This window comes from Adiantum capillus-veneris, chromosome 15 (assembly GCF_014529385.1).
Source record: "Adiantum capillus-veneris isolate H3 chromosome 15, ASM1452938v2, whole genome shotgun sequence".
NCBI lineage: Eukaryota > Viridiplantae > Streptophyta > Polypodiopsida > Polypodiales > Pteridaceae > Adiantum > Adiantum capillus-veneris.
In genome coordinates, this window is record NC_140945.1 from 44,346,128 (window position 1) to 44,373,002 (window position 26,875).

The 26,875-nt window shown below is 46.0% G+C and overlaps 2 protein-coding genes and 1 pseudogene across 2 annotated transcripts in view; all 3 read left to right on the forward strand.

Moving 5' to 3' along the window:
• The window catches only part of LOC147440594 (sulfite reductase [ferredoxin], chloroplastic-like), a 105,299-nt gene that overhangs the window by 64,382 nt on the left and 14,042 nt on the right, over positions 1–26,875 (forward strand). Inside the window, exons 4-8 of the mRNA XM_086530311.1 lie at positions 12,236–12,532; positions 12,621–12,818; positions 12,893–13,027; positions 13,127–13,243; positions 14,263–14,421. Coding sequence (XP_086386437.1) covers positions 12,236–12,532; positions 12,621–12,818; positions 12,893–13,027; positions 13,127–13,243; positions 14,263–14,421 — 906 coding nt within the window. The remainder of the gene's footprint in view (positions 1–12,235; positions 12,533–12,620; positions 12,819–12,892; positions 13,028–13,126; positions 13,244–14,262; positions 14,422–26,875) is intronic.
• LOC147440595 (uncharacterized) lies at positions 5,832–7,536 on the forward strand (annotated as a pseudogene).
• LOC147440596 (uncharacterized) lies at positions 8,376–8,974 on the forward strand. Its single transcript, XM_086530312.1, has one exon. The coding sequence runs from the start codon at positions 8,380–8,382 to the stop codon at positions 8,854–8,856; it is 477 nt and encodes a 158-aa protein (XP_086386438.1). The 5' UTR covers positions 8,376–8,379; the 3' UTR covers positions 8,857–8,974.

Consider the following 26,875-nt stretch of genomic DNA (forward strand, 5'->3'; position numbering starts at 1 on the left):
TAGTGCCACAACTCCATGTGAGAGTTAATTTCAGCCAATGCAATAAACTTGCCCAACACGGCCTTTCCATGCATGCAGTAAAATGTCCCTTTCTTTGTGCCCTTTACAATCAGCCTTGAGCCTTTAGTCATTTTCGATGACCCTCTCTCAAACAAGATGTTGTAACCATGCATATCCATCTGACCAACAGAAAGCAAACTCTTCTTGATTCCCAGCACATATTGAACATCATGAAAGACAAGCTCATTTGTGCCATCTATGGAGAGATGCACAATGCCAATACCCTCAATGGAACATGCTGATTGTTTCCAAGGTATACATGGCCACGCTTGCCCGCATCAAAAGTAGAGAAACACTCCTTGATACGAGTCACATGAAATGAAGCACCGGAATCAACAATCCAAGTCTGGGACAATGCATCATTGACAGTCAATAAAGCATCAATAAGATCACTCTTGGTGATCTGCATGTCCTGTGAATGAACATTTAGAGAGGCATCAAAGTCATAAGCATCATCATCTGACAAAGTGGCACACAAGATGTCCTCTACATCTGACAGCTCCTCAATCACGACACTAGAAGCCACATTGGCCTTCTCTTTGTCCTTTGAGCTATCTTGTGCATCTGCCTTGACTTCCTTCTTCTCTTTCTTTTTGTCTCCGCCATTCTTTTTTCTTTCTAACTCAGCTTTATAGTACTTGCCAATCGGGTTTCTTGTGACCTTTCCTACCACATTGATAGCAAGTCACATCACCCTTTCCTTTGCTTGCATTTCCCCTTTCTTTACTCTTACTCTTACTCCTTTGTGCATAAGCATTCTTCTTTTCTATCCTGCCTCTAACCATGTTGGCAGATTTGCCTCCCTCTCCACTTGCTTTCCTCCTGATTTCTTCATTCAAGATAGAACCCCTAACACCATCAAAGGTCAAATTGGGGTTATTGGACAACGAAATCACCAAAGTTTCCCATGACTCAGGTAAGGTCATAAGCAAGAAGATAGCTTTCAGCTTATCATCAAAAGGGGGCAAGCCAGAATCCTGTAACTGCGACAAAGTACCTGCGAACAATGACAAGTGCTCTGCCGCGCTCTTGGACTCATCTAGTTGCATGCCAACAAGTTTTCGCATCAAGTGCACCTGGTTGACAGGCGGATGTAACATTCCATAGCGTAGGGCATGTTGCTGTTAATATATTGCATAAGTGCAGAACCAATTTCAATGTCAATAGTTCATACATTTCCTTTAACTTCTCCCACACATCAAAAGCAGTCGTGAGACCTTTCACATCAATGACGGTCTCATCTGTCATGGCCATTTTAATGTATGTAACGGCCTTCCTATTCATGCTAACCCATGCTTCATCCGTCATATTCTGTGGCTTCACCTGTTCAAGTGCCCCTTTGCAATCCTTAAGGAATAGGATTCCCTGAATCCTATCTTTCCAAAGATCAAAACCTGTATCATCGAACCTTCTAATCTCGAAGAGGTTCTTCACATCCGAAGAAGATGAGGCGGTAGTTGCACGAAATAAGAGGGATAATACGTTGAATTTTTGGGCAAAATGCGCAAAAATCGGAGTATAGCCTCACAGAGATGTGCACTACAGCTCCAAATGGTCACAGGAGCAATTTGGGGCAAAATAGGTCGATTTGGGCACAAAATTCAATTTCTGAAATTTATGCGCAGAAAATTTCAGCGAGCGAATTTGTGCTCGAAAACAACAAATTTAGTTGTTTTTAGCCTCAGAAGACATACATAAGGCTAATACACAGCCTTTAGAAGCATGTAAGCACAAAAGCCCCAATTTGTAGCATCAAAATTTAATGAAATTGAGCCACAAATGGTCATACATCGACAAAATTTGTCAAATGTGCATAGATTGCATCAATTTGCACTTTCCCTAATGTAATCGCACCATAAAAGAAACTTGCATAAACCTGCGCAAATCTGAAATTTGCTTAAAACACCTGTTTTAGGGCTTGTTTTTCGGCAATTTCAGTGTTTTCGGGTAGCGGGGACTTAGCAAAAGTATTCCAACACTTTAATACATCATTTGCAAAACCTGTATTTTGCTGTCATAACCTGTAATTTCTTGTTTTTGACCTAATTCCAGCCAGTTTTAGGTCAATTTTGGTTGCCAGGAGCTCTCTAGTGTCCGGAGACGAGTCCTTTGGCGACGAAATTGCAAAATCTCGCGAGAAAGTTTACCTTCTTGGCTGAAATTCAGCGTTTACAGGTTTGTGGGCAAACCCTAATTGGGCTCTGATACCAGTTGATGAGCGCGCGGCTGTGTGTGCAAGTGAAAGAGTACGCGAGGGGAGGCGAAGAGCAGCAGGAGAGGAAGGGCTAGCAGAAGAAGAGGGAGAGAGAGAGAGCTCACGTTTTTGGGGAAAACTCAATAAGTGAGTTTTGGGTTTTCCCACTTTTATTATAAGTGACCTTTAGAAAATGTGTCCAGGTTCAATATGAACCTGGACAAAGTATAAAAATGTACAAAAAGGGGTTATTTAGGCCTTTAACCCAACATACATGTCCCATCATTGATCTGTACAAAGCCATAATCCCCCTTCTAGCTTCCGAGCCGTGTGTGTGCTTAAGTGTTAATTCCCGTCGCAGGTTCCCTTTGCAAAGTGCTCTGTGTGTGTGTGTCTAAAGTAAAGAATTTCAGGTGAAAGCCAACGCCTATCGCCCCACGGGCCGGTTTCAAGTTCCATTGCCGGTATATCAATCACTTTTTCCTCAAAGAGTGAGCCTTGGTTGTTTGGGTAAAGACACCGAGTACAGGAACGTGGGATTACACAATGGCCGACAAAGGGAAGGGCATTATGGAAGAGGGTTCCTCTTCACAAGATAGACAAGAAATTCTTCATGTTCGCCTCGCCAAAAAGTGGTCAAATTCGGGCTGATTTTCTGTTGCGTTTTTAGGGTTTGCAAGTATGAACCAAGATGAGATAGGGAGAGGTCTCACGGTGGTAGATTGGCCACTAGATCTCCTGCGGGAGTGATGTGGGTCTGCGAAGTGGCATGCTGCTCATCGATTCTCTAAGGCGATTGCTTGGATTCTTTGGCGCATTGGTAAATCATCTTGAAATTTGAGCTTACTTGGTCGTGGTAGTACGCTACACTGTTGTGGAATTAAACTCGTTTGCAGAGGCAAGAGCCTCTTGCACAGGGAAAAAGTTAAGGGACAGGTTGCAAGATGCTATGTGGTGAAGTTCAAGAACTATCCACCTATGGATGGAAAGTGGATGGAAGAGCATGAATTGTCAGAGTCACCAAATGTATTGCAGCTTTACCATGAGGCCTTTGGGTTACAACCTACTTATGTCCCAATCCAACGTGTGCAAAGGAGGGGTAATGATAGAGCTAGCACATCAAATGTACATATGGATTCAGTGCAGTAGCAGTGTACAGTTTGACAAAAGTATGAAGGTCTCATTAAGTCATTTGTACATATGTTTTGACAGTCTTTCTTGCGGATACATGCGATGATAAAAGGGTGCTTACCACACAAGATCATCTATGGCATGTATTTATGGTATGCAATCGAGGACGTTTGCGATTTCAAGAGGGGGGTATGTCAGGAGGACGTGGCAACTGCTAACCTTAGTTGTTTGTTTCTTTCCAATGATTTTTGTTTAATTTTTGAGACCCTCTTTTTGAAGTTGCAAATGGTCGGACATTGTATGGCCAATGTGAACGGTAGTTTCACCCACAGACGGTAAGTTGGTCAGCATTGGAACTCGTAAAGTAAAAGGATGTCTAGGCTCAGTTCAAGATCATGTAGGTACCCTGTCGCACTTAGCAAGTTGGTGGATACTAGCACGTGAACTCAATAAAGGCATAAAGTCAAGGTGAAATCACCAACAGAAATTATCCGACAGTTGGGCCACATTGCACTTTTGGATGCGGTCCCAATGAGGATAGATGGTCAGAAGACCAGTGGGAGCCCAACGGAAGCATCTCCTAAAATTTAGAGAACTGCTATTTTGGGCCATGAAATTTGTTCTTGTCTTTAGCTTCAGAATGACAAGGGGAACATTTTATTACTCTGCTGCAAAGTCAACTGATGCAACAGTTGAGAGATTTTTAAGCAGGAAGCCCAATGCGGGGAAATTGCATGTATGAGTGCCAAGTGACACTTTTTGGCCAATTTACCAAGTCTGGGAGAAGAGAACTCGTAACTGGCTCTTTGGAGCAGTTTTGGAGGCTGATAACTCTGATTTTCAGCGATTTCTCTCTATTTTTGAGCTTCCCATGACTTTACCTAGGACCAAGGAGCTCATTCTCAGCATTGGTAGGGATCAGATGCGTGTTTACAGGGCTGTTTTGCAGCGTTTTCAGCGATACGCAGGTTTTGACAGCCATGGAAATCTTCCCCTTTTTGCATCTATTTGTTCCCAAATGCATTACAGGTCAAGGGCAGCAGAGGGGGCGCTCGATTTATGCTGGGGGATGCTTCATTGAGAACCTGTCATGACAGGATAAGAGCTATGAAGTGCTTGCTTTTCTCTCTATGTACAGTGTAGTGCTAGGAGTGATGACCTGCACACTACACACTGCTCTCTCTCTCCCCTACGTGCAGTTATGTGATGCCCCACAAGAGGGCTCTTCATTTGACTGATGTACAGCTGTGTGGTTTCATGCTTTTGTGCTGAGGCAAGAGCCTCCTTGAGCAGGAGCAGGGGTAGCTAATTGCTACTCCAAAGCAGGCATCGATGAGGGTCATAACCTCACCGTACAGGTGCGTTTTCAGCGCTGTGTATGCGTTGTAAATTGATTGTTTTTCAGCCATACGGACGCGAGAACCATTGGGAATAGTGCCCCACTGACAGAGGACAGTTAGGGGACTGTTTGGGGCTGAAAACAGGGCAAAAACCAGTAAATACAGCATGCTGAATTTACTGTTTTTGGGCAGGAATCAAAGGGTTTATGCCAATGGAAGTAAGTTCCAACAGGGGAATTGGTTTCGCGCAAAGTCACGGGGCTGTTATGCTGCCGAGATTTGGCCAAATCAAGTGGTATCTAGCTGGATATAGACAAAGGATTCCGAGGACTCTACCTTGTAAATTTGGGGCTGCAAATTTGGGGCCTACAGGTTGTCGGCGTCTGCTCGGAGCATTCTAGCTTCCAGGGTTGTCCACGTCCGTCGAACGGAACTTCCCGTCCGTTCCGTCCCGTCCCGTCCGGGTTCCATCCGATCAAAAAAAAGTGACCGTTGGCGGACTTTTTTGATTGTTTTTACAGCTGTTTTGTAGCGCCACGTGCTGGCAGTTTTTGAACGTTAAAAATTGAACGTTGGGGGCCTTGGAGCCTTGGCCCTTGGGGCATCATAAGCCAATGTGCCATCCCACCCCCCCCCCCCCCCCCCCCCCCCCCCCCCCCCCAACATCCACACACACACACACACACACACAAAGCCACATGGGCTATGGCCATGGCACATGGAATTTGAATTTTGAAGTATGCTCTCTCTTTAACCCTCTTCTCCCTCTCTCCTCAAAACCTATATAAGGTTGCCCACCCTCTCTTCTTCTCCATATATCCTTCAAGCTCTCTCATTCATCTCCTTCCCTACTCAAGCTCTCTCCATTCATCAAGGGCCAAGGCTTCAAGCTTTGGCACTCCATCAAGTCTTCAAGCTCTCCATTACTCCTTCAAGCTCCCTTCATCTCCTTCAAGCTCTCCATTGTTCCTGCAAGGCTCAAGCTTTCTTCATCTCCTTCAAGCTCTCCATTATTCCTTAAGCTCCCTTCATCTCCATCCATCTCCTTCAAGCTCTCCATTACTCTAAAGTTCTCTCATCACTCCCCATCCCTCAAGCTCTCCATAATGCCGCCCACTCTTCATGAAGCCTTCAACAAGCATTGCCGCTACTTTGAAAGGGTGAAGAACAAGCAAAATGTTTGCAAATGGTATTGCAAATATTGCCCGAAGACCATGACCTCAAGCTCCACCCGCCTTATCATCCACTTGACCAAGGTGGGAGGGGAAGCGGGTCCTTGTCCGAATATCCCCGACGACATTCTCCAAGAGTGCAAAGCAAAGTATCTCCCCTTGAAGACGCGCAAGGCGGTTGCAAAGGCATCGGAGGAGGTGGTTCCGCCCGACCATGATCTCTCCGATTCGGGAGAGGATGCTTCTCCATCAATGTCCGTTGCATCCGGCGGCGCTACCATGGCCTCCACCGAGGGTGGTAGCGTCTCAAAGAAGAGCAAAAGAAGTCATGGTGGGCGGCCTCCAAAGCAAGCTACTCTTGCACAAACGGTGGGTGGAACTTCCGGTCCATTGTCTTTCCTCAAAGAGAGGCAACGACAAGCGGAGATAGAGATTGCACGCACCATCATTGAGTGCAATCTCTCTTTTTATATTCTTCGCACGGATCGTTGGAAACGCATGGTGAAGGCTATTGCCGCGGTTGGTCCATGTGAAGGGTGGACGGGAGTGTCATACCATGACATGCGCACCAAAAAGCTTGATAAAGAGAGGGCACGAATCGACAAGTCTCTTGACCCCGTGCGTGCTGGATGGGTAAAGTATGGTTGCTCTATTCTCACCGATGGATGGAGTGACCGCAAGAAGAGGGGAAATCATTAATATCCTTGTCTCATGCCCTCTTGGCACCTACTTCTTGCGAGCGGTTGATGCGGGAGCAAGGGGGAAAAAGGTCACGGGTGCCTTCATTTACCGCCACATTGGTCAAGCCATAAAAGAGGTAAAAATTTTGATTCCACTCTCAAGTATCTACTATTTTCAATTTTGTCTTTTGCCTTGGCTCTTCTCACTTTCCCTTCTTTCTCCACATGTAAATCGGTCCAAGCAACGTCATTCAAGTAATCACTGACAATGCCTCCAATTGTGCTTCCATGGCCAAAAAGCTAGAGGCGGAGTATCCACACATAGTATGGACTCCATGTGCATCACATTGCATTGACCTCCTCTTGGAGGACATTGGCGACCTACCTTGGGTAAAGGACATTCTATCCCAAGCCCTCTCCATCGTCAACTTCATCAACAAAAAGGTGAGAGTACTTGCGATATATCGCACTTACTCCGGCTTGGAGTTGAAGAAGCCTTTCGCAACACGCTTTGCCGCTATGTGGCTCCTCCTTGAGCGCCTCTATGATGTGCAAACCAACTTGCAAAAGACAATGGTCTCGGATGAGTTCAAAGCATGGATTGAAGAAGAGACCCAATCATCCCAACAAGATGCAAAGGCCATCCAACGGCTTTGCTTGAAGGAGGAGTTTTGGCAAGAGGTCAAGGGTCTTGTCATGGTGGTATTGCCATTGTATAAGGTGCTTCGGATGACCGACATGGAAGGGTCTACCATAGGTCTCCTTTACCACTTCATGGAGGAGGCTTACAAGGAGATTGAGAGATCCACCATTCTTGATGGAGCACCCGATGGTTCACGGTAAACATATCACCTTATGATTTATGTACATTGTAAGTTGTCTTTTTCTATCTACGGTTCTACCCTTCCATGCTTGACTATCTTTCTCTCTCTCTTTGTAGTGATGTGTTGGAGGACTCTCCAAAGAGAGATGACATTCTCTTCCTTGTTAAAAAGCGGTGGGATTGGATGAGGCGACCAATCCATGGCTTTGCCGCCCTCTTGCATCCAGCTTTCAAAAAGCCATCAATCTTTGCGGATCAAGCACTTCAAGAGGAGCGCGACAAGTACCTTCCAAAGATACTCAATGAAGAACACCATGGAGAGTTTCTCCAAGAGCTCATCAACTATGGAGACCAAAGAGGCACGGCATTCGCTTCCTCGGTGTGTTGGAAGAGGGATTCGTTAGTGAAGCCTCTTTTTTGGTGGGAATGTTTTGGCTATCAATTGCCTCACCTTCAAAGGGTGGCATTGAGGGTTCTTGGACAGGTATATCATATATATTAATAATTATACATAATACCATACCATAAATTATAAATTTATAATCTCAATCATGTCATCATTTGACATTCATCATTCATGTGACATGTCACATAAGTCACCTCTCAATTGAAAACTCCCACAATTCAAATCTCATGCCTCTCTTCTATCATCTATGTGCTCTAAGATTGCTCATCGGGTGCATGTGAGCGGAATTGGTCGGCGTATTCTCTTATACACACCAAGATCCGCAACAAGCTTTCTACGAAGCAATTGGAGCGGCTTATCTATTGTCGCTCCAATTTACGCATGTTGAGGTCCATGCACGAGATGCCAATGGCTAGGCAGGTAATTGAGTTGGCTACATCATACTCTTTATTTATGCTTTCACATGTATGATGTAATATGTATGATGTATCATGTGCTCATATTTTTGGCATACTAAATTGCTAACTCCATTAATCTTCTTGCATGTTGTAAATGACAAATAGGTGAATGTAGATGAATGCAAGCTCTCCATTGAGACTCTTTAAGAGTCTCAACAAAGATCGCGATCCAGAGGAGGAGCAAATATTTCGAGACCTCTACTTGGAGTTGGAGGAGATTGATCGCCGTGTCTCTCGCACACGGTCCCGCAAGAAGGTGGTTGTGCGAGCTTTGGCAACTACAGGTAGAGGAGCTTCCACTTCGGTTGCTCGTGGGAGTGGAAGAGCATCGGCACGGACACCCAGGACCTATGTGCGGCGAGGCTCGGGTAGCGGATCTACTATGGCGGACACCACTTTGGAGAATGTGTCCATTTCTAGACCTGCGGATCCTAGAGAGCCAGAGTTTGATGATGAGGGCAACATCCTTAGTGAGGGAGATTATGGTCTTGCATCTAGTGCATCTGATGCAAGTAGTGATGAGGATGATGCAGCTACCTCTAGCTCAAGCTCGGACCACAACTCCGGTGATGAGAGCGATATGAGCACTTAGAACTCTCTCTTTATGCTTTAAAGTTTGTACCCATGGGCCATGAGACTATGAGTTGTGTCACTACTTTTTTGTACTACTTTTTGTCACTTGTATCTCTCGAGCCTCGACTCTCTACTTATGTAATGAATTATGAAATCAAATTCAATCATGATCATCTTTTTTCGAACATTGCTGTTTCCAATGTCCATGGCCAAATCTTTAATGTTCTTACTTGTAAGACATCTCCTTTGAGTTGTATGTACTTAATACTAAGTAGTTACTCATAATAGAGTAAAAGCTCTGAAAAATATATGATTTATTTTTTTGCATCGTACGTTACGTCAACGTACGTCTAATTTTTTTTAGTTCGATTAGTACCGCACGTCTTCGTACGTGTAACCATCGTACGTGACCATACGTGTCAACTATGCTAGCTTCCGAGCCGTGTGTGTGCTTAAGTGTTATTTCCCCTCGTAGGTTCCTTTTGCAAAGTGCTCTGTGCGTGTGTCTAAAGTAAAGAATTTTGGGTGAAAGCCAACGCCTACCGCCCCACAGGCTGATTTCATTGGCCTTCTCCTTCCACCATCCTTCCATCTCTGTTTTCCATTCTTTTATTTCACTTTCCATTTGTGTCATCCGCTTGTTCGTGAGCATAAAGGTGGCCTTTGCTCGCGGCTTGCAAGTAGGTCAAACATTCATGGCTTCCGTGTCCTGTGAAGGTGGAGCAGGGGAGATGGTTTCCATGTTGTATAAGGGTGAAGCAGTACCCAGCAAGACCATGGACACGTAGACAGAGGGCAGCCCGCTGGTCCTTGCAAGAGAACACTGAGAGAGAGAGAGAGAGAGAGAGAGAGAGAGAGAGAGAGAGAGAGAGAGAGAAATGAAATGAAATGAAATGTTATATTAACGTCTTCAAAAAGGCCAGAATGACCTATGAGACCAAACTGATACAAAAGTGGTGAATGTGTTACAAAGTCTGGGTACCTTAGTACTAAAGTACTAAGTGTGAAAAGTGTGAAAGTGTGAATAAATGTGAAAAACTAAATACAAAGTACTAAATAAACTTCTTAGGAGCATTCTGGGTGTCTGGCTAGAATGCTTCTAATCCTTTGTCGTAGTCTCCTTCGGTGAAGTGTGCTTCTGCATCTCGGTCGTGGTCGTCTCGATTAAATGAAATGTTATATTAAATGTCTTCAAAAGACCAACAAGACCTATGAGACCAAATTGATACAATCCTTGTGGATCTAATCCAATGTTTGGGCACAAAAATAAAATTGAAGTAAACTGAAAGACTAAAATCATCATCATCAATGCCCGAGGATGCCTGGCATTGGGCGTTGTGCGAGAAAGTAATGCATCGGTCGGTGAAGAGCTACATCGGCCTCCCTTCTGTCTCGGAGAGGACTGGTTGACTTGACAATTCTGTTTGAGTTTTTGGGATGCTCTCAGCCCTATTATGCTTTCAGGTTTGCAACACATATTTGACACAGGAGAGATGCCTGCCTGTTTAAGTTGAGGACTTATTTCTCTTATACCAAAAAGCAGAGATGGATCGTCCCTTCGATAGTGGAGATTGATCACCCTCATGTCTTTTGTGTATAAGATCTTCACTCGCATGATCAGTATGCTCTTGAAACCCTTAATGCCCAATATCATCCATGCTTCTTCACTTTCTATGAAGCAATCAAGTGGGCTCGTCAAATAGATCAGCCTATAGCTTTCATGCTTCTTGATTTTGAGAAGGCTTATGATAGAGTAGATTGGGGTTTCTTGGAGGCTCTATTTAGAGGATAGGTTTTCCCTTGCAGTGGATCAGAATTGCCTCTGCATTATATCATACTAGTGCTGTCAGAATCAGGGTCACATTGGACGCTGCTTTCCTTTGTCTCGTTCAGTTTGTCAAGGATGTCCCTTGGCTGCCTACTTCGTTCTGTTTTTTGCGGAGGTCATGTCTCTCTTTTTGTGCCACAGAACTCCATAGTTGAGAGGTCTTGCTATGCCGTTAGCTGACTCGCCATATTTGTTGGATCAAGAATATGTTGATGACACTATGCTCTTTGTTCGATATGACACACCCACCTTGGACAGTTTACGGGATGCTCTTGCTACCTTCTATATGGCCAGTGGTGTTCTTATCAACTAGCACAAATCTTTCGGCTTTCCAATAGGAGTAGATAAAGATTTTCATTGGGGTGCACAAGATAATTTGAGTTGGCTACCTAGAGGGCAGACTTGTAGATGTTTGGGTTTCCATGTCGGGATTGATGTGTCCGTTGAGAAGCAGTTTGCACCCGCGCTATAGTCCATCAAGAAGAAACTTTGCTATTAGTCATGACTCATCCTTGCATTTATGTTTGGTTGGAAGAGCCCTTGTGGTGAATCAGGTTCTTCTTGCGAGAGCTTGGTTCACCACATCTTGCATGACTCTTCACTTGGGAATCATGGCGCATTTGAGGCGCCTTGTACGAAACTTTTTGTGTGGTGGCATGGATGGCTCTACTGACACATATAGCACCTTTGGAATAATGCCTGTAAAATCAAGGTCACTAAATACCACCTTACATTTGGCACGATACAGGTTGCAGATCAAGCTCTGACGATTATCTTATTGTTGATGCGAGGATGGATGCTCACCTTTATATGGTCAGTCCGCAATGCTATTCTGTTTGAGAAAAAGATGTATGGCTCTCAAGTACCTTGGCCCCTTCTCAAACAATGTATCTACGAGGATCTTGTAGCTGCTCAGAAGCATCATGACCCTGCTTATGTTAGGATCATGAATATTTTGTGATTGTATAAAAAATGTAATATAAGGAAGCTTTGACCCCAAAGAGAGAGAGAGAGAGAGAGAGAGAGAGAGAGAGAGAGAGAGAAATGAAATGAAATGAAATGTTATATTAACGTCTTCAAAAGGCCAGAATGACCTATGAGACCAAACTGATACAAAAGTGGTGAATCTGTTACAATGTCTGGGTACCCTAGTACTAAAGTACTAAGTGTGAAAAGTGTGAAAGTAAATGTGAAAAAACTAAATACAAAGTATTAAATAAACTTCTTCGGAGCATTCTGGGTGTCTGGCTAGAATGCTTCTAATCCTTTGTTGTAGTCTCCTCCGGTGAAGTGTGCTTCTGCATCTTGGTCGTGGTCGTCTCGATTTCCTAAGCTCAAAATAGAGAGAGAGAGAGAGAGAGAGAGAGAGAGAGAGAGAGATGAAATGAAATGAAATGTTATATTAAACGTAATCAAAAGGCCAAAATGACCTATGAGACCAAACTAAAACTAAATGCGTCAGACTGAAAATCATCATCATTCATGCCCGAGGATGCCCGGCATTGGGCGTTGTCCGAGAAAGTATTGCATCGGTCGCTGAAGAGCTTGATTGATTGATTGATTTTGACAGGTTGGTGGAGGGATGGGAAGGACTCATAGGATGGAGCATACATTTCCCAGGTTGGCAGAGCCTATGGGTTATGTCGCAAAAGAAGATATTCTATATGTGGTTAAGGCCATTGTTGCTACACAAAGAGACTATGGCAGACGTGATGATAGAAGGATGTCTCGAATGAAGTATCTTGTTCATGAGTGGGGTATTGGCAAATTCCGTGCGATTGTAGAGCAGTACTATGGAAAGCAGCTTCAACCCTTCCAAGAACTCCCACCTTGGGAATTCAAGAGTTACTTGGGCTGGCATGAACAGGTAAGGGGAATGTTTCAACTTAAGAGCTGCAGCGGACTAGACAACTTGTGGGAATTAATAACGTGTGATGCAATGTGGTTTCTTGCAGGGAAATGGCCTGCATTTTTGTGGTATACATATCGATAATGGGCGGGTCAAGGATGTTGCAAAAAGAACATTGCGAGAGGTCATTGAAAAATATAAGCTAAACATCCGACTTACTCCAAATCAGAACCTGATTCTTTGTGATGTGCGTCCTGGTTGGAAGCAAGAAATATCTAGGTCGCTCCGCCAAGGAGGACTGCTGGTGAGTTTCATTCTCAAACGTAGTCTTGGCTAGATATTCCTGATACTGTAACATACTAATTTCTTGAACTGCAGCATCCTCGGTGGGTTGATACTCTAAATTTAACCTCGATGGCTTGCCCTGCCTTGCCTCTTTGTCCACTTGCCATAACTGAGGCAGAGAGGGGAGCACCTGACATCCTACGTCGTATTCGGAAAATGTTTGAGAACGTATTGATTTACTTTAACTGGTAGTCATTGTGGTCCTATTGGGAAAAGGATCTTCTTGCAAATCAGTGAAGTCTTGCTTGTTCTTTTGCTCACTTTCAGGTTGGCTTGAAAGCTTCAGATACACTTGTTGTAAGGTTTACTGGATGCCCAAATGGCTGTGCGAGGCCTTATATGGCAGAGCTTGGCTTTGTTGGTGATGGACCCAACAGTTATCAGGTTTTCTTTATATTTCATCACCGTCCCCCCCCCCCCCCCCCCCCCCCCTTCTTGTAACAAACTTGGGCACCCCAAGTCTAGAATCTGTCGCGACACAAGAGAGAATCACTTAAAATACCTTACAACTGTAATATCACAGTTCAATTTGGTCGACATGGCTCGGCGTAGTTCCGTGCCTAGAGAGATTGGCCCCAAAGACTGGCGCCCCTTTCGGTATTTCTTTTATATTAATCTTTGAGCAAAGTACAACTCCCGCAGGGTCCTCCGCTCTCAGACTTTACGTCCAGATGCTCTGAGAAGTGAGGCCCTTAGGGCTCTTTTATTCTTACAAGGGATGCCAAAAGCAGAGCCCCAAAAGCAGTTAAACTCAAAAGCAAAGGTTTCAAAAGCTTCAAACTTAAAAGCAAATAAGTTCCAAAAGCAACTAGTCCTCAAAAACTGGCAAAAAGCAGCCAGGGCAAATTACGGAATTCCGTACAGCTTCCATGTCAGCATGTCAGTGCGGATTGCGGGCGTCCGTACAGCTGCCACGTCATCAGCCAGTCAGCGTAATTTCCGGCCTGCCACGTCAGCAATCAGCTTGTGTGTGTGTGTGTGTGTGTGTGTGTGTGTGTGTGTGTGTGTGTGTGTGTGTGTGTTTGTCCGGGGGCTTGCCACGTCACCAGTTTGTGACACCTCTCCTTTTTTTTTCCATCAATATAAAAGAAATTAGAGGGGTTTATTGTAGGCCCAGTTGCTATATTGTGTAATTGTCTAAAATTCTGTATTAGGGGCATTCTGTGGTCATTTTTTTTAGTTCATTTCTCCTAGGTGATCGGTGGATGCACTTTGTGTAAAAAAATTGTAGGAAAAAATGACAGCAATAGCCTTAATTGTTTTGCTTAATCGCGAACCTATTATGGATACTTTTCCCAAAGCCTTCTGTTGTGCTACGTGCAAGAGAAATCATAGTTTGCTATTCTGAAAATCTGGTAATGCCACAACTTTTGTTGCATAACTATTACTGGTTTTATTTCTAGATATGGCTAGGAGGTGCATCAAATCAGTCTCGTCTGGCACAGACATTTATGGAAAAAGTAAAGCTTCAAGATTTTGAGAAGGTCCTTACACCATTATTTCATGCTTGGAAGACACAGCGTTTTACTGGAGAATCGTTTGGAGAGTTTTCCATGAGAGTGGTGAGTACTTTTCTTGGGCCCTTGTATATACGTATGTATGAGCATGCTTACACACGTGTACGTGTGTGTGGGGGGGGCGGGTGTGAGTGGGTGCATGTCTACGTGTGTGAAATGTGCCTGATATGATTCATTTGTTATTTAGTTAATGAAAAGAGTTGTCATCCTTGCAGCATGCTAGTTTCTTCTGTATGTAGATATGGCAGGAAAGTTGCCTTGAGCTATCTGCTCTTTTTTATGATGTAAGTTGTTTACTGGGGAGTAGGCATGAGATTCTTCTACAATGAATTTTTAAAAGTAAGGCTCTTCCGCGTGAATACTGCCAAAAAAAGAACTATATTCCGAGGGGCACAATGTGCCGATAGAGAAGAACAACTGGAAACATTACAAGCACTTAAGCACTTGAACTGAAAAGAGAACTTCACCCTTAAGACAAGATGTGGAGTGGCGGAGTTCCACTTTGAAAAGCACTGGCCCCTAACTAGGTACCCTTTTACCTATTATTTTGGTATTTCCTGCTTTTTAGTACCAGTTTGGGTCGACTCTCTCTGTCATCTTCTGGTACGGTCCATGGTCATGCCACATCATCAAGTTGTGACAAGTTGTTGACACCATAGTATGGCAGACAGTCACAACTTACAGACTTCGGACCACAAACCTACTGCCACTCATCACACTGACAAAGAGAGGGGTCCCCTACAGCAGGCTGAGACGATCAGAGCTAGGAGATGCTCCGGAGCTCGAGGATCCACAGCTTTGAGCCTCCATCGCATGTAGTTCTAGAATCGCCCCCGCCAGGCAGCCCAGGAGAGGGTTTTCTTTGTTGCTGGGAAACCCGTCCATGATCATATGCGCAGCCCTCACCCCAGCCATGCATGTACGAGATCTCACACCCCCAGTTTGACATAAGATACAGCTAGTCAGCTTGATGCACTTCATGATTGTATTTCCATGAGCATATAGATCTACACCCATACCCCCTAGAGATAGAGCTTTACACCCACCTACCCACCCACTCACCCCTTCCCCATATACCATGTATCTTGTATCCTACCCTCCCATGGATCAATCCGTCCCCCCTTTACCACAGGACCACATTTTGTTATTTTGTACTTTTGTCCTTTCCGGGTAGATGGAGAGGACACATGTATATTTGATTTATCTCATAGGCCAGCTTCGTCTCTCTCTCTCTCTCTCTCTCTCTCTCTCTCTCTCTCTCTCTCTCTCTCTCTCTCTCTCTCTTCTCGTCGGATAGATCTTTAAGGTCTCTTTGGATAGTTTCCTACGACATTGGGCATGCTCCTAGAATGTCGTCTCTTGCCCGGCTGAGTGTGTGGGTATGCTACTGATGCAGCCCCATGCAATGTCTCAGTCAGAGTGGTGCACTCCTCCGCTGAGAGGCTTGTACCATTTGTGCCAGCTGTGCCTTCCACGGTCCCAGTTCTCCTCTGTATAAACAAAATCAGTCTCTGGTGTAAATGTATAGCGGGTGTGTGACCTGCCTCCTGATGTCTGGGTTGTACTATACTGAAATTAAACGGACAGTGTCAAGAGAGCATGATCTACTGCTATGCCCACTGGCCTGGCTCCCATTGTGAAATCCTGAATGCAGGGGACAAAGCTCGGTTGTGTCATAACATAATCCACTGTACTGGTCCCATGTCTGTGTGGAAAGCATGTGAAACCGGCTACTCCAGGAAATCTCTGTAAGCCATTAAGTATGGCTAATCCATGTGCAGTCGTCATTTCCATGAGGTATCTCCCATACTCCGTCTGCTCTCTGTCATCGGAGCATCTGTCAAGTCCCAACTCACCCACATCCAGTTCTCTAAGCATCTCATTTGAAGTGTCGTAGAAGACTGTCTGCGAGTTGCCCGTTCGGGCATTGAAGTCCTCTAGGAGAATGATATCACCATCCCTAGAAAACTCCCATATATCATCATCTAGTATAGAGAAAGGCGACTCCCTCTGGATACAACATACACTGATGTACTGGGAGGAAAGTAACATATGGCAATTTATAGGAATCGACTTGTGTCAGCTCTCAGTCTCACCCACATATATCTAGCATGATCATCTCTTCGTACAATATGCAGTAATGGTTGTAGTTCCTCTCTGAATAGCACTGCTACTCCTCGTGAACCTCTACTCCCATGCTCAGATCTCGCATTTGTCCTGTGAGCTGTCTCCCATCTGTATCCCACAACATGTGGCATCACTTGTCTAGGGGCCTGATGAGTCTCTGAGAAGAATACAATATCCTTGTCTTTGAAACTGTCCTCAAATGCACCCACGTCCAACCTCATAGACCCATTACAATTCCAGGTAGCCATCTTCAGTGTGGTCCCATAGCTCTCGCATCGTCATGCAGTGCGCCGCTCTAAAATCACCACCCGTCCATCTCTGTAGAAGGCCATCTTTCCTTTCTCCCTTGCCGCTGTAATCTCTGGCATTACCTCTCTCATATGTGCGAGCTGTGAGAGAGTCAGGTCATCTACCTGTCTTTTTGAGAGTAGGCCTCTTCCTCAAGAATTCCTTCTTCTCTTCCAACGAGGGGAAGCGTAATATGAGAGCTCTCCCCTTTGAAGACTCTCCCGTGCCATCGCTTTTCTTGCCTACCCTCCATGCCTTTGTGTGCAAAGGCTTCTCCATCCCAATCATGGATGTAAGGCTTGTGACCTCTTTCTCCACATTGTTTATGTCCTTGAGACCGGTCACTCTCACATGCAGTGTTGGCATCCGCCTTCTTTGTTCCTTTTCAAGGGTCATGTTGATAAGCGTCGGTGTACAAGGAGTTTCTTGACCTTTCCCTTTCTTGGTGACCTCAATCCATTTTTTGGCTTCGTCCGCCTTTTTCTGTGTCCTTGTTATCATCTCCGCCCATGAAGATGTCTTTGCCACACTCAGTTTCTCTTCCTCTGTGATCATCCTTACCTGTTCCTTGATTTCCTTGATTTCATCTATTACCGAGGGCTGAAATTCGCCTTCCTCTAGTCCACTGCTTACTCTATCAGCAAGCTCCTTTTTAAGGGCTGAGACTTCTTTTTTGAGTGTCCGTATCTCGGCGTTTGGGTTCTCCTGTTTGAGGGTTGAGACTTCTTCTTTAAGTGTCTGTATTTCTGCGTTAAGGCTCTCTTTCTCCTTCTTCCATTGTGCGCCTTCATTGAAGACCATCTAAAGGAGGTTGGCCTTCTCCTTCCACCATCCTTCCAACTCTGTTTTCTACTCCTTCATTTCCCTCTCCATCTGCGCCATCCGCTTGTTCGTGAGCATGAAGGTTGCCTTTGCTCGCAACTTGCAAACAGGTGAGACATTGACGGCTTCCATGTCCTGTGCAGGGTCCTTTGCAGGGGAGATTGCTTCCATGTTTTGTCGTTCAAGAGATGTATTGGGCTCACTTACCATTTCGCACACAGAATTTCCACTGAGAGAGAGAGAGAAATGAAAATGAAATGAAATGTTATATTAACGTCTTCAAAAGGCCAAAATGACCTATGAGACCAATCAGTTACAAAATAGTGAATCTAATACCATGTCTGGGTACAAAAGAACTAGAAAAGAACTAGAAGTGGAACAAAATACTACTACTACTACTACAATCTAAAACTACGTCGGTGTAGCAGCTGATACAATAGGTACCCGGTAAACTGGATGTAACAGTGTGAGAAACAAAGATGGAAGAAATGGTGAGGATCCATCCTCATCTGCACTCTGGATGTCGAGAGAGTATGGCTCGAATCTTCTGTTGTAGTCTCCGTCGATGCTGTGTAGCTCCTCTCCTCAGTCGCGGTCGTCTGTATCTCTGTAGCTCCAATGCTCGGTCGATGAGAGTGCCAGTAGTGGTCGAATGAGTGTGGGACGAGCTCTGCAGTGGTGGCTGCTCCTCTGGCTGTCCCATATCTAGTGAAAAGAAATCTGTAATGTGTCTCTGGGACTGCCTCTCTCTAGCTCTCCCCAGTAAAGTGTCTCTATACCTGTGTAACTCAAGTAGATATAGTCCAAGTCATCTCTGATCCTCATAACTCATGACCCTAGATAGAGGACCAAAACCCTCTCTGAATAAGCAGTGGAAACGCCCCCGTATCTCATAGAACACTGTGCAATGACATATGTAGTGCAACTCTGTCTCTGGCTCTCTCTGGCATAATCGGCATATCCTGCTGTCTGCTGGTATCCCTCTGAATCTACCGGTCTCAATCTCGAGCTGATGTGAGGATGTGCGTATCTGACCAATGGCACAACGCAAACCATGAGACATATGTGTGTCCATGTAGCTGGGTCGAATCACAAACCCATCTCCTGTGAGGTGGAGAAGATGCTCTCTATAGAAAGCCATCTTTGTGCTCAACTCCTGAGGCGGCTCTATCCATGTCCTCCTGGTGTCGAGCTGGATCAGGTCCTGACGAATGAGTCTAGTGATCTCCACCCGTGTAAGAGACAGCGAGGGTGCCTGAAGAGAATACTGGAAAGGGGGCAACCTGTCCATGGTGAAGCCATGCGTCTGAAACCATGAAGTCATCTGTGCATACCAGCATGAAGTGTCCCCCTGTAGAGCTAACTGTCTGGAAGACTCAAGGGCCAATCTAGCATATCTGTCTCTAGTAGTATCCCATAGGCTGTGCACAAAGGACACTGATCTGGTAAGCGCCTCAATCTCCATGGGGGGGGCAGCTAGCTCTGCTCGAATGATCGCGTGAGGTACGGAGGCCTTGGCTCTAATCAATCGGGAGATCATAGATACCAAGGGCCTCTCCATACCTCTCCAACCATCCTGGCCTACAGAAGGTCCCCATACCTGTACCCCATACATCATAGCTGAGGCTACTAAAGTATCAAAGAGCCATAACTTTGTCCGAGGTTCCTGGAACTGAACCTGCGAACACATCCTCTCCAAGCCTCCCAAGGCCGCATAAGCTCTGGTCAGTCTAGTCTTTGCTGCTCTCCCCAAAGAAAACCTCGGCCCAGTGAAGACTATCCCAAGGTAAGTGTATGCATCTGTATACTCCACAATCTCTTGACCATACGTGAAGGTCGGTGCCGATCTCCTGATCCACTGCGGTGTGGTGTTAAACACCATGACCTTGGTTTTACCAAGGTTTACAGACAATCCACTATCCTCTGCAAAACTGTGTAATGCATCCAACTGTCGCTGCATACCCTCTGGTGAGTCAGAGATCAAGACAATATCATCAGCATATAACAACAATGGGATCCACGTCCCTGCCAGCTGGGCACCTCTATCACCCTCTCTGTCAATGTAATCAGACACCTCATCAACATACATACCAAATAGAGTAGGAGACAATGGGCAACCCTGTTTCACCCCGATAGTGGAGTGAACTAAGTCAGATATCCCCTCTGGGGTGCGTACATGTCCCATCACTGATCTGTATAAAGCCATAATCCCCCAAATCAACACTGTGGGCACCCCCATCTCCTGCAGTCTGCGCATCAGTCGAGCTCTCGGTACCATGTCAAATGCTTTGCGGAAATCCACAAAGCTACAATAAATCCGTCTCCCATGTGACCTGCCCTCCTCAATGATAGCTCTGAGTGTCAGAATATGGTCAAGAGTGGAGAAACCCCTCCTGAAACCTGCCTGTCCCTTTGCCCGTACACCCTCACCCTCTGCCCAGTTACTCAACTGCTGCTCAATAATGGATGCATACAATCGTGCCAGTGTGTGTCCAACCATAATAGTGCGGTAATTTCCAGGCTCTGTAGGATCACCTGCCTTGAATATAGGCACAATAGTAGACAACCTCCAAGTCTCAGGTAATCCCTCACACATGGCACGATTGAACAACACTGCAAGAACCTCCATCAGCATATCCCTAGCATGTATAAAGTGCTCCGCTACTAGACCGTCATGATCGTAAGCCCTCCTGGTCCTCATCCTGTCAATGGCTCTCTTTACCATCTCAGTGGTAAAGAAGGTGCTCGTAGGTGGACATGGCTCTGTAGGATCTGGAAGGGGATCCTGCCCAGGAACCGTATATAACGATGTCGCATACTGGCCCCACACATCAGGAGAAGTAATCACTGGGGGAGGGGAGTGCTCATGGAAGAGTCGCCATGCCTCGCCTGAGTCTCTACTCAAGAACAACTGATACAAGTCTCGCTCCATCTGGGCCAGGTAAGCTCGTTTCTTCTTTCGCACAAGGCGCCGGAAAGCAATCCGCGACTGTCTGTAGGTGATGACTCCTAAATGAAGATCCCTCTGAAGCTGGGCTCTCATCTCTCTGCACTCCTCATCATACCAACTATTCTGGGGCATGCTCCCAGAATGTCGCCTCCGATCCGGTTGAGTGTGTGGGTATGCCTCTGATGCTGCATCATGTAGTGTCTCAGTCAATAAAGTAGTGCACTCCTCTACTGAGAGGCCTGGAGCAACTGTGCATAGACGATCCCAGATCGCCTCTGTATAAACCGAGTCAGTCTCTGGTGTAAATGTATAACGGGTGTGTGACCTGCCTCCTGATTTCTGGGCTGTACTAAACTGAAAAGATACGGACAGTGTCAAGAGAGCATGATCCACTGCTACGCCCACTGGTCTGGCTCCCACCGTGAAATCCTGAATACAAGGAATAAAGCTCGGCTGTGTCATAACATAGTCCACTGTACTGGCCCCATGTCTGTGTGGAAAGCATGTGAAGCCTGCTGCTCCAGGAAACCGCTGTAAGCCATTAAGTATGGCTAGCCCATGTGTAGTCGTCATCTCCGTGAGGTATCTCCCATACTCAGTCTGCTCTCTGTCATGTGAGCATCTGTCAAACCCCAGCTCATCCACATCCAACTCTCTAAGCATCTCATCTGAGGTGTCGTAGAAGACTGTCTGACAGTTGCCCGTTCGAGCATTGAAGTCTCCTAGGAGGATGATATCACCATCCCTAGAAAACTCCCATATATCATCATCTAGAATTGAGAAAGGCGACTGCCCTCTGGATACAGCATATACTGACGTACTGGGGGGGAAGTAACATATAGCAATATATAGAAATCGACCTGTGTCAGCTCTTAGCCTCACCCACATGTATCTAGCCTGATCATCTCTCCGTACAATATGTAGTAGTGGCTGTAGCTCCTCCCTAAACAACACCGCTACTCCTCCTGAACCTCTACTCCCATGCTCAGATCTCGTGACTGTTCTGTGGGCTGTCTCCCATTTGTATCCCACCACATGTGGCAACAGTTGGCCAGGGGCCTGGTGAGTCTCTGAAAAGAAAACAATGTCCTTGTCTCTGAAACTGTCCTCAAAGGCACCAACATCCAACCTCATAGACCCATTACAATTCCAAGTCGCCATCCTCAATGTGGTCCCATAGGTCTCGCACCGTCATGTAGAGCGCCGCTCTACAATCACCACCCGACCATCTCTGTAAAAGGCCATCTTCCCCTTCTCCCTTGCCGCTTGAATCTCGGGCATTACTTCTCTCATATGCGCAAGTTGTGAGAGAGTGAGGTCATCGCCTAAGAAAATACCTGTCTTCTTGAGAGTAGGTCTCTTCCTCAAGAATTCCTTCTTCTCTTCCAATGAAGGGAAGCGTAGTATGAGAGCTCTTTCCTTTGAAGATTCTCCGGGGCCCTCACTCTTCTTGCCCACTCTCCATGCCTTTGTGTGTGAAGGCTTCTCCACCCCCATCATTGATGTGAGGCTTGTGACCTCTTTTTCCACATTGTTTATGTCCTTGAGGCCGGTTACCCTCACATGTAGAGCCCGCACCCTCCTTCTTTGTTCCTCTTCGAGGGTCATGTTGATAAGAGTGGGTGTACAAGGAGCTTCCTTACCTTTCCCTTTCTTGGCAACCTCAATCCATTTTTCGGCCTCCTCTACTTTCTTTTGCGTTTCGGATATGACCGCGGCCCATGACTTCTTCTCCTCATTGATGTTGTCAATTTCTTCCCTCAAAGAGGGCTGAAATTCCCCCTCTTCAAGCCCATTTTTTGACCGTGTTTCCAACACTTCTCTGTGGAGGTCCAAAATGCTATTCTCCAACGTGGCGATCTTGTTGAGAAGATGATCCTTCTCGTCCTTCCACCTCTTCTCCTTTTCTTCATTTTCTCGGAGGAAAACGGTCTTCGCGTTCCTCCAATCTTCCATCTCTTTTCTCCATGCTTTCATTTCCAATTCAATGATGGAAATTCGTTTGGAGTGAAGCATATATTTGAGTTTGCTTGTTGCCATAGGTGAGGTTGGGGATGACATGAGAGAGAGAGAGAGAGAGAGAGAGAGAGAAGAGAGGATTGATGTTTCTAAAGTGCAGAAAATGCAGCAAACCCTAAAACGCAGATCTGTCCAACAACCCTAAAATACAGGTCGCGAACCCTAAAATACAGGTCGCGAACCCTAAAAACAGGTCGCGAACCCTAAAATACAGCAGCAAACCCTAAACGAAAGCATGGTAAAGAGAGAGAGAGATGGCGTGATGAGAGAGAGAGAGAGAGAGAGAGAGAGAGAGAGAGAGAGAATTCCACAGTATTTATATTTTGTTATCCTAGTTTAATCTATTTTGTTAATGTGACTTTGTATCAGATACACTGCATTGTAACTTTTTGGTCTCATATGTCACTTTGGCCTTTTGAAGACTTTAATATAACATTTCATTTCATTTCATTTCTCTCTCTCTCTCTCTCTCTCTCTCTCACACACACACACACACACACACACACACACACACACACACATCAGCTGGAGATTGAGACTGGTAGATTCAGAGGGATACCAGCAAACAACAGGATATGCCGCTTATGCTAGCTAGAGCCAGAGACAGAGCTACATTACATATGTCATTGCACAGTGTACTATGAGATTCGGAGCCGTTTCCACAGCTTATTCAGAGAGGGTTTCGGTCCTTTCTCTAGGGTCATGACTTATGAGGATCAAAGATGTCTTGGGCTATATCTACTTGAGTTACACAGATTTAGAGACACTTTACTGGGGAGAGCTAGAGAGAGACAGTCCTAGAGATGGATAATAGATTTCTTCTCACTAGCTATAGGACAGCCAGAGGAGCAGCCATCATTGCAGAGCTCGGCCCACACTCATTCGACGACTACCGGCACTCTTATCGACCGAGCCTTGGAGCTACGGAGATCCAGACGCCCACGATTGAGGAGAGGGGCTACACAACATTGACGAAGACTACAGTAGAGGATTCGAGCCATACTCTCTCGACATCCAGAGTGCAGATGAGGATGGCTTCTAGTAGTAGTAGTATTTTTGTTCTAGTCTTTTTGTACCCAGACATGGTATCAGATTCACAATTTGTAACAGTTTGGTCTCATAGGTCATTTTGGCCTTTTGAAGACGTTAATTTAACATTTCAGTTTATTTCATTTCTCTCTCTCTCTCTCTCTCTCTCTCTCTCTCTCTCTCTCTCTCTCTCTCTCTCTCTCTGGCTTGCAGTAGCTCGGGATTAGGGTTTCCCAGGTCACTGAGGTAGGTGCGCAGGTTCAGCGGGTCGAGATTAGTGTTTCGCAGGTCACTGAGGTAGCCTCGCAGGTTCAGCTGGTCGCGATTAGGGTTTCGCAGACCCAGCAGGACACGAGCAGGTTTCAGCAGGTCGTGAGCAAGCAACAAACAAGTCGTGCAGGTAGCGAGCAGGCCCAACAGGTCACTCTCTCAGCAAGTCCAGTAGGCCCAGCAGAGCTCTCTTGAGCGCGCAGGTCATGCAGGGGCTCTGTTGAGCGCGCAGGGGGAGCAAGTCATGCAGGCAAGTTGTGCAGGGCTATAGAAACGCAGGGAAAGTAGGTCACGCAGGGCTGCATCTCTACAACAGCACGCGCGTCAGCAGGAGGGCAGAGCTGCAGGTTGCGAGCTCGCGCAAGGTAGAGCAGTGGTGCAGCTCACGAGGTCGCACAAGGGCAGAGCAGGTCGCCGGAAACAGGCTGCACACAAGAGCTAGGGTTTGCAGCCCATTGCTCTCTCCTGTACAACATAGGAAGATAGGGCTCTTGATGGTGATGGTAATTAGGAGTCTATGATCTACCCTCGGCCTTTCTGCCCACTCCTCGCTCTCTCTCTCTCTCTCTCAGCCTGATGGCGTGAACTTCTCATTCCCTGTACTCGCGCTGCGCGCAGGTGGTAACTTGTTGCTGTGTTGAAGCCCCTACTGCTCGTGCGCGCTTCAAATTGGATGTGGAAGGGGAAGTCAAAGAACTTCTCCGCATGATGGGTAGTGAGGCTGCTCATACAAAGGCATGGAGGGTAGGGCAGAAGACACAAGGAAATGGGGAGACTTCAAAGGAAAGAGCTCTAATCATGCGCTTCCCATCCATGGAGGCAAAGAAAGACTTCTTGAAGAAGCGTCCTACACTAAAGAAAACGGGCATATTTCTTGGAGATGACCTCACACTCACACAGCTTGCTCATATGAAAGAAGTTATGCCCGAGATAATGACAGCTCAAGAGAAGGGGAAAGTGGCCTTCTACAGGGATGGACGAGTGGTTATTCTGGAGAAGCGTCTCGCATGACTGTGCGAGACCTGTGGGACCGCACTCAGAGTGGCTACATGGAATTGTAATGGATCTTTGCGCCTTGATGTAGGGGCCTTTGAGGATACTTTCACAGGGAGAGACATCATTTTCTACTCTGAGACACATCAGGCCCCGGGGCAGTCCATGCCCCATGTGAGTGGATACATATGGGAGACAACTTGCAGACATGAGACTCGATCAGAGCACAGAGGACGAGGTTCAAGAGGAGTGGCAGTCTTATTCAGGGAAGAGCTACAGTCTCTGATACATATAGCGCGGAGGGATGAGCATGCTAGGTACATGTGGGTGAGACTGACACTTCCTAGGCTGCCCTAAACCCTAGAAGTAGGAGTTAGTTTGTCCACATGCACATAGGATTAGCTTGTAGCCAAACCCATTCCCCCAAAACATGCTGGACAAGGGGAAGATTGTAGTCTCTAACAGTGGAATTCAGACAAAGGTAAGAAGTTGTGCCAAACTTGAAGGATTCACCCTCAGGTTTGTGATCGTAAAAAAAGAGTTTAGGTCAGTGTTAGCTCAGGTGTGTCATGTTACGTATCTAGGGTGTTGGCAACTTGCCCTATTGCCCTAAAGCAGGCTATAGGTAAAGTCTGGAAACCTTGTCAAGCTGGCTTCCGTACAAAACAAAAACCTGAATGCGTGAACTGGGGGCAGGTAATGCAAACGTATATCTTATTGAAACATGGTGTAAAATTGTTATGAGTTGATGCTTTTTAGCATTTAGATATGGGCATAGGACACAACTTTTAGCTGGGGGTCGCCTCAACCACCCCCCACCTTTATCGTGTGCCTTTATGATGGGGTATCGCCTCTGTGAAGGCTATTCCACAGCGTAGTTCACCGGCTACCTTTGGTGCACAGGCCCTCCTACAGAATTGGATGTAGCTACAGGGCCCCTCAACTGCAGCACCCTCTAAAGGGACTTTTTTTTGGGGGGGGGGGGGGGGGGGTGTTCTTTACATGTTTTAATCTCCAGTTCCAGAAAGGAATCTATATATGTTCTATTTTGCATTTTTGGCTCTCCCACAGGACAAGGCCTTAGCACTGCTTGACCTTTTTGGGCAAACTATAATTTCAAAATCATAATATTAATATGTTTTTTCTTTCCAAGAAAAAGATCCTTCTATTAGTTAATGAAAACTGCCCATGCGGCTACAACCACCTCTGCAAGAGAGGGCTACAACAATCATGATGGGGAGACTTTGCCAATGAAAAAATAGCATATGTACAATGAGGCTAAATCAAGAGATGGGAGGAGGGAAGAGCCACACAGGTGGACGGTAGTGCCATCTGAGCACACCCTAGACCATGGTGAAGAAAGGCCCAGGATGCCAGAGTCGAAGGAACGCCTCTCTGCGCTCCCGCATGTGGTCAGAGCTGCCCTGGAGTCTCTTGAACTGTCCTCTGAGAGTATGGACCAGCTCTAGCCAAAGATCCCGAACAGTCTCTACCGGTGGTACAGGGCGAGCCTCGAAGATGCGGAAGCAGCGGGCCCGCCAGATGAACCATACTGTCAGGCTGCTAATGAGCTCCCAGCACTCCTCTCTTTGCACCACTCCTGTGGAGTAAGCTCTGTAGCAGGCTGGAAAGTAGGTCGACCCCCTTACATCACTATCATCCTGCCGGTGGAGGATAGCTCAAACTAAAGTGCCGGGCCCGTGAGAGTAGACCAAGCAGCTACTCCCCATGTGTACTGCCGAGTTGTGGAAAGAGCTGGCATCAGTCGAAGAACACGAAGCCACACCTGCTGTGCCAAAGGACAATCCCAAGGATGCTGACTCTCCACAGGATGGTCACAAGTTGCACATGCGGCCGAGAGACCACTATGTACAAGCCAACTCCCAACTGCTGTAGCTCGGTGTGCAATGTCACCAGGAGGTGTATTTTTCCTGTTGCCTTCCGTAAATAAGTATTAGATATTTTTATTTATTTTATTTTTACTTGTTTTCCCCGGAACCC

Excerpts from the sequence above, each read along its gene's own strand:
- LOC147440596 (XM_086530312.1), top strand. The coding sequence starts at position 8,380 with ATGAATGCAAGCTCTCCATTGAGACTCTTTAAGAGTCTCAACAAAGAT.